The 8,558-nt window shown below is 41.1% G+C and overlaps 1 protein-coding gene across 1 annotated transcript; it reads left to right on the forward strand.

Moving 5' to 3' along the window:
* The first annotated feature begins 263 nt into the window (after positions 1-263).
* Positions 264-5,039, forward strand: slitrk2 (SLIT and NTRK-like family, member 2). Its single transcript, XM_008326393.3, has one exon. The coding sequence runs from the start codon at positions 1,020-1,022 to the stop codon at positions 3,699-3,701; it is 2,682 nt and encodes an 893-aa protein (XP_008324615.1). The 5' UTR covers positions 264-1,019; the 3' UTR covers positions 3,702-5,039.
* The last annotated feature ends 3,519 nt before the right edge of the window (positions 5,040-8,558 follow it).

Here is an 8,558-nt window from a genome sequence, read left to right on the forward strand (position 1 = left end):
GGATGAGTATGAATAATTTGATGAAGCTCAGGCAAGATAAGGTTAATGCAGCATTCTAACGTGCTGGCTTTAAAAAAAAAAAGCAATGCATAAGGGGGAAGCAGGGAGATGGAAGGAAGGAAAGAGACAGGATAGGTTGACTGTGTGAGTGATGTAATGGCCGCTAAGCCACCACCCATCTCTCTCGCTCTCTCTCTCTTTCACGCTCTCTCTCTCCCCCCCTCCCTCCACATCTTTCTGTCTGTCTATGTGTGTGTGTTTAAGGAAGAGACGCAGTGAGTCAGGAGCAGGAGCTGCGGACAGCCTCTATTTCCAGCATACAGAGGGAAGAGGAGGAGAGAAGACCGCTGTCCTCGCAGAGTGCATGCATTGCGGCTAAGGGAACTATTGTCATCTCTTCCAATCAACGTGTCCTTTATTCCGTTTTTGAGCACCCATCTGATTTCCACCCGTTTTTGCAGAGGATACAAAGGAAAACTGGCTGTGCACCATTGCGCATTTTATTTCACCAGGATCCCTCCCCCATTTTCTTTCGCTCAGGCCTTAGCTTGACTGTAATCAAGGAGCTTCTCATTCTGAACAAGAAGACAGGAGGACCCTTTTGCAGTAGGACCGAGTCTCTTTGCTGCAGGTGCCGCTGATCTGCATAAAGCAGCTTAATAAAGCTGTATGGGCCCCAGTCAGCAGCTTTGGTCTCGCTGTTTTTTCGGTGTTCACCACACGAGGCCCTGGTGATTACTGCTGGTGTTTTTTCTTTTCTTCTTTTTTGTTTTATACATGAATTTGAATGGCGAAATCTGCACATTGCTGCTGTGAGACGGTAGCCCTGCGTGCATTTCTATGTGTTTGCTTTTAATGTGAGTCTGTGAGGGTGCCTGGGCACCCCCCTCCCCCTCACATTTCAAACTACACCACCAACAACGTTTTTTTCATTTTTTATTTCTTGTCATTTTAAAGTTGCACGTGGTGATTATTTAAATGCCGGATCAATATTTCAGTGACTATTGCTGACGGTAAACATGCTTAGAAGAATCCTCTCGCTGAACATCCTCTTGGTCACCAGCCTATCGTTGTCCAAAATGGAGAGCCACAAAAATTCAGCCTCCATAGATATCTGTAGGGACCACTGTGTCTGTGAAGAGCGGGAGAACATTTTGAACATCAACTGTGAGAATAAAGGATTCACCACTGTCACACAGTTCCAGGCTCCACCAAATAAAATCTCACAGCTTTTTCTAAATGGAAACTTCCTTTCACGTCTCAGTGCCAATGTGTTTATCACATATGGCAATGTCACCTCACTGCATCTGGGGAATAATGGCTTGCAGGAAATTCGAGGTGGAGCATTCAACGGGCTTCGCTTCCTGAAGCGTCTCCATTTGAACAACAATAACCTGGAGGTGATCAAAGAAGACAGCTTCTCTGTACTAGAGAGTTTGGAGTATTTACAGGCAGATTATAATTACATCAGCACCATAGAGCCAGGTGCTTTCAGCAAAGTGAATAAACTGAAAGTGCTTATCCTCAATGACAACCTATTGTTGTCTTTGCCTCCTAATATATTCCGCTTCGTGCTGCTCACTCACTTGGACTTACGTGGGAACAGACTCAAGATGTTGCCCTTTGCTGGTGTACTTGAGCACATAGGTGGTATAATGGAGATCCAGCTGGAGGAGAACCCATGGAACTGCACCTGCGATCTGATTCCACTCAAATCATGGCTGGATACAATCACTGTCTTCGTTGGAGACATAGTGTGTGAGACGCCGTTTCGGCTACATGGCAAAGATATCACACAGCTTATTAAGCAGGACCTGTGTCCGCGCAGGAACACTGGTGAGCGCATGCACTTTCCTTCTGACTCCAAATCTCAAGGTGTCCTGACTCCAACCTACCTCCCTGAAATATTTACTCCCACACGTGCTCCAAAAGCCTCTCGCCCACCTAAAATACGCAACAAACCTACCCCTCGCATTTCAAAGGACAAACATGTGTTTGGCCCCATAATGGTTTACCAGACACGCTCGCCTGTGCCCATGCTGTGCCCCAGTGTGTGCATGTGCACATCACCAAACCCGGATAGTGGACTGAATATCAACTGTCAGGAGAGGAAACTGCAAAACATCAGCGAGCTCACCCCCAAGCCCTCCTTTCCAAAGAAGCTTCACCTGACTGGCAATTATTTGCAAGTTATTTACAAAACAGATCTGACTGAGTACACCGCACTGGAGCTGCTTCATCTAGGAAACAACAGAATCGCAGCAATTCAAGAGGGAGCATTCAAATATCTCACAAACCTTCGAAGACTCTACCTTAATGGAAATTACATTGAATCGCTATCTCAGACACTCTTTGACGGTTTGCAGTCGCTGCAGTATCTTTACTTGGAATATAACATTATCAAAGACATTTCACCACAGACGTTTAACTGTCTGCACAACCTCCAGCTGCTGTTTCTTAACAACAACTTGCTAAGATCACTCCCAGATAATGTTTTTGGAGGAACCATGCTAACAAGACTCAACATGAGAAATAATCACTTCTCTTATCTTCCAGTTGAAGGCATTTTGGACCAGCTCTCAGCTTTCATTCAAATTGACTTGCAAGAAAATCCCTGGGACTGTACGTGTGACATTGTGGCGCTCAAAAATTGGATGGAGCTTTCAAGTACAAGTGTGGTGGTCAATGAGATAACTTGCGACTCGCCTTCCAAACATGCTGGTCGCTTGCTGCGTTCGCTTCGTAATGAGGCCATATGCCCTGAGCCAAGTGACGTTCCCCCATTACAACATGTCTTTCCTACAAGAACCCCTACTTTTATTAGCCCTGAAACTAGAGCCACTACTCGCTCCTCTTCTTCTTCTGCTCCATCCTTTTCCTTTAGCTCCATCAGTCCCACTGATTCGAGACCCCATCCTCCTGACCTGCCTGAGGTGCCACTCTCTGTCCTTATTCTTGGGCTTCTTGTTGTTTTCATTCTGTCTGTATGCTTTGGAGCAGGCCTCTTTGTTTTTCTTCTGAAACGGCAGAAAGGGGTTGAACATTTGCCCACTAGTACCAATAACTTGGATCTTAACTCTCTGCAAATACAATATTGTTCCTACACTCCAGAACCAACGGAGGAGAAAAACTCTCAAAACCCCATTTATAACTACATTCCACCCCCTGTGGGCTCCATGTGCCAAAACCCTATTTACCTGCAGAGGGATTGTAAGCAAGTGACCTATTACCACAACATGAAGGATCTTAGCTTCAGGCCCTTGGATGCAAAAAGGGATGATTCTGTCTCTCACAGCCCTGGGGCCTTTACCATTAATACAGTGAATTTGATGGATAAATCACCAGCACCATGTAGTTTGAGCACCACAGAGCCACCTGAGATGCTGTATCAAAACTTTGGAGAGAAGCCGAACAAAGATCTCCCCACAGCCGCTGATAGCCCTCCTTTCAATTACAACTTTTGCACTTTACCCAGGAGACCTTGCATTGTGCCTCCCTATGAGGTAGCAACAGCCCAGCGACATGTCTCTGACCAGGACAGATCAAACCAAATACCATTTTATGGTACACCAAGGAAATATACTGGACCTGAAAACGCATCTAGAAACAATGAACAGACAATCCTTCTCCCTGGGAAGCTAAAGAAAGAACCAGACTACCTGGAAGTTTTGGAAAAACGGACTGCAATGAGCCAGCTGTAAAAATAAATCAATCCCTGCCCTAATATTCACAATAACTGTGCACTTACGCAAATAATAGCTCTCTCTCTTTATATATAGCTATTCTATCTGTTTCTGTTTAATCTTACATCATAGACTGAAAGTGAAGTGGAGCCTTTGAATTTGTTTTCTGTCTATAGTTTATTCAAGTGTTTTAAAAGGAATATAAAAGTATATAATTATGCAATTCTATTTTTCCATCTTGAAGGTATGAGTCATATGTTCACTATTGAACTTTTCACCTCAAAAAGACTGGTGATGGGAGGTAAATCTTGGGCAAGTCTTGTTTGGTATAGCTTGGATTTTTATTTTCCTCTAATAGACGAAGGAAACAATCGATGAAAAAAACATGTTGGTCATTAAAAAATGATACAGATTACAGATTGACATCTTGTAAATAGCATAAACCACATCAGAGCCCAAAAGCATTCTATAAACTCCAACACACTCTGCAAATAATATATTTTCCATAGAAAGTGCCGACGATTCTCTCTGCAAAATAAAAAAAAAATATTACTATTAATGTATTTTTAAAGAATTACGTTTTACAATGTAAAGTGTAAAAAAATGAAATGGACAAAATATTATAAAAGTGTTTAAATTTATGTACATTTGTTGGCCAGTATATTTGTGTTTTTGTTTTTTTTTTTTTTTTTTTTTTTTGCCCTTCTGAATTTGCAACCTATGCATAGTGTAGAGGGGGGAGCAATACACTGCAGTAAAATGGCACCATTATAATTCTCACAGAAGCACATTGTCAAAAGCTGGAGCCTGAGTTAAACTTGTATAAGATTATTTTTGGGTGCTGCAGTGGGGCTGCTGCGTGTTGTGTGTGGGGGTGGAGTTGAAGAAAATGAAGCAACACAACACGTGTAAACAGTTCTCCTCTTTCCTAGGAATGAGCTCAAGTCACGGACATGGAGAATTTATAGTCATTTTTGCCTAGGAACATATAACGGAGATGTTTTTAAGAGCAATCCTTTATTGTTTGGCACCAATAGATAAACATTTATTGCACTTATTTTTATTACTGCATTTATGATTGCATTCATTGCACTTTTAACCTTAACTGCTCATTAAGCTTCATGGTATTAGAGGACTTGATTAGGCCAAATATAAAAGAAACAAACAAACAAACAGCCTCAGTCAGAAGGCGGTGGTGTAAGGACTGCAGCTGTGCAGACTAAAAATGCTGCAGTTGTCATTTGGTCAGAATCTTTTAGTAAAGATGAAAAGTCATTGGTGTGACGGTTGTCTTTGCACCTCATTGCTGATTGCTGTTTGGACCACAAGTGCGAACAGAAGTGGTTAGTCCTCCTGCCTAACCCGTTCAGAAGTGGTTAGTCCTCCTGCCTAACCAGTTTTTCCAATTCCTGGTGGTAGTTATCTACATTTCTGTGTAGAATTTGCATGTTTTTCCCTGTGTGCAAAAATATGTTTTCTGGTGCTCGAGTTTTTTAAAAAAAAGAAGAAGAAAGGGATTAGGTTAATCGAACACCATAAACTGACCACAGGTATGAGTGCAAGTAAAAATTGTTGTTTGTCTCTATATGTAGCCCTATGATAACGTGGTCAACTGTACAGAGCATATCTCCTTCACTTCTTTACCTGATGACTACTGGGACATGCTGCAGTGACCCTGATAAGGATTAGGGCATTTATGTATGCATTTAGTTGTGTTAGACTTTTTTTGGTGGCAGGAGGTTACTGCAAAATTTGGACCAAAACTTATTAATGTTTTTTTTTTTTTTAAAAAAAAACAACAACTGTTTCCTCTACCAAACGTTAATTTCAATTTAAAATTCAGCTTGAAGCATAGACTTTGCACCAAAATAAAATCCATGCAACACTGAACTGATTTATCATTAATAATAATAATTCTGTTGCATGCTGCTATGCTATGGAGAGTACAATATTCATGGTCTGTTCTACTGTGGAAATGTTGAATTTCTACCCAGTTGTGATTCCCTCATTTCTCTCAGCGCTTTTCAAATTGGCTGAGGTTGTGTCTGGGCCACAAGTGACCTACGGGAGTCAAGATTTGAATAAGGGAACTTTAATGAGGTATTGAAACCCACGTTTCTATGAGGACTACTGATTCTAACGATAGTAATTTTTAAAATTTTTTACATCTTATTGCATTGGATTGGAATCTAATCAAGAACCTGATAATATGATTTTAAAAATCAACTGAACATACTTAACATACTTGTTTGCTGTGTCAGTCTCTCTTGTGTCTTTGCATTGGGTACCTAAATCAGCAATAAACGCACCACAGTCTCTTCCCAGAAATTCCAAATAGACATCAGAGTCTTGTCTTTAAACACATTGCAGACATTAAACCTGTTTTATGGAAGTTTTGTCGGGAAATTGTTCTCTTCTGTGTCTGTGGGCGTGTAAGGGGGGTTGTTCACAAAATCACATGGACGACATGGAAGAGGACATTGTTGTTGGACAAATGAACAGATTTGGGTAATAACTATTTCTGGTTTATAACATTAGTATATTCTGAATCTGGTTCTTTTTTTTAGTGATCCATAAAACCACCACTAAACCCATACTGATGAAGTGCACCTAAAATACAATGGTTAAAATCTTACAGTACATGTCAGTGGTTCTCAATTGTTTTCTGTCTGAACCCCGCCTGGGGATTAAAATGTTTTCACGACCCCCCGCGGCTCCTCCCCCGATCCACACCCCCGCGAATTAAAATAGTACTGCGAACCTGATAACGTATATTTTTATCTGTGCAAACCACTGTATGAGTTGCTGCCACCTAGTGACTGGAGGATTGTTATCATTCATGCATTACAGCATTATGTCCAGCGTGCCATATTCCATTGGAAGACCCCAATGCCAGCCCTGGCACCTCACTGCAGCCCCCGCCCCACTACTTGAGAAGTACTGGTATATGCAGCAATATCAAATTACACAGGAGAATATTAAAAACCACGCTTGAATCCCTTACCTGAGATGATAAAAATATTTGTAAACACTCTTCATTGATGTAAATTTAGCAAGAATTCAGCTAAATTTACAAAAAAAAAAAATCCAGTCCTTGTATTTGTGGATTATACTTGTCCATCTAAAGTCCCTTCTGTTCCATTTGGCAATTGCATCTTTCTGCCTGTCAGAATTAGACCTCCCCAAACACATGCTGCGGGTTGAGATGGTATTTTAAGCTTGATGTGCTTTGGTAAAGAGAAAATCTTTCCAGCATTATGTACCCAGCGACGGTAAGTATGTGTCACTCTCTCGATGAATTAAAATGCCTTATCTGGTTAAATTTTAATCTGGTTAATCTCCCCAAGCTAATTCCAGCAAACATCTTAGCTTTTAGCACATCCATGTTTTGCAGCTATAATTGCATGAAACACTCAAATGCTCCTCGCCTTTTCACTGTGTGCTACTACTATTATGACTCAAGGTGCTTTTACATCCGTACTGAAATAGTAGGGCAGGCCCCGTTGGGGTGGGGGGCGGGGTGGAGTGCGATGAGGTGCCAAAGGGGGCGTGAGGGGCTTCTGATGGAATATGGCACACTGGACATAAGTGTACCACTGCTCTAATTGTAATGCATAAATGATAAAAAGCCTGCATTTACTAAGTGGCAGCAACTCATACGGGAAGGGGGGTGCGTGAAAACATTTCTGTCCTCAAGGGGGGTAGGGCGTGACGGAAAGCAATTGAGAACCACTGGTTTACGTGTTGTTGCTTTTAAGTGTTTGTGAGAAGCTTGATAGACAGGAAACAGAAAAGGGATTTTGCCCAGGAGTCAGGGGAGATTAATAAAGGATGGAGATGACGAAGATAAGAAAAAGAAGTGGTGTAGGCATGTTTTTGAATTCCTCTTTTTTTTTCTGTAAAAAAAAATTAGTAAATTAGTTCCGTAGGCACAAAAGGCCCTCTGTGTCTATTTAGTGCCAGTGAAGAAAAATAGTGCTATTCACAGAGACACTCATAGCCTCCTGCTCTCTCTCTCTCTCTCTCAATCTCTCCCACTTTCTGCCTCCCTACATGCACATACACACACACACACAAAGAAGGAAGTTTGAAAGATGTATGGTCTTGCAAACCAATGAAGGCGCTTCCTCTACTTAACACTCACCTCCCCTTTCCCAGAGTTCCACAACTTGTATGTATGTATGTATCACTACAGCATATCTTAGATCAGAGGAGAGTCTAACAATAAGTGTTGTCTTTTCAATGAAGTGGGATACTGGGATGAAAAAAAAAATCAGATTTCAAAATAACTTCACAATGAATTAATCATTTTCGATGTGTGTGTGTTTAATCTCTCGTTCATTACCAACATGGCATGGGCAAACTTTTTGACTCGTGGCACACAATTGTCCTTAAATTAAATATGGGGGTCCGAGTCAGGAGCAGACACATGGAGCGTCTGTGTAAACTAAGATAAATGCCATGTAAAAGTCATGCATAAAGGCTAAAATGCTCACATGTTCTATGCCATCTATTGGGAAAACGGGGGTATTGCAGGGAAAAGGCAGAAATATAATGATAACATAAACAAATTATATCATTTGGAACAGTTTGGTGGGCCGGATTAAAAAGATGAAGGGGCCACATCCAGCCCCCAGGCCTTAGTTTGCCCATGCCTGACCTAGCACTTATTTTTTTGTGTGTTGTAAAATTCAAAAATGTGTTCTTTATCATCAACCATCATTTCCTGCCTAGAGGTTTTTGTTCCTTTACACACTACTGCACAGATCTCTAATAATAATAATAATAATAATATTAATAATAATAATTTTATTTGTAATGCACTATGTTTTTTTTTATCTCAAAGTGCTATATAAGCAATTAAAAGAGATAAAG

The sequence above is a fragment of the Cynoglossus semilaevis genome, chromosome 15 (assembly GCF_000523025.1).
Source record: "Cynoglossus semilaevis isolate Cse_v1.0 chromosome 15, Cse_v1.0, whole genome shotgun sequence".
Classification (NCBI taxonomy): domain Eukaryota; kingdom Metazoa; phylum Chordata; class Actinopteri; order Pleuronectiformes; family Cynoglossidae; genus Cynoglossus; species Cynoglossus semilaevis.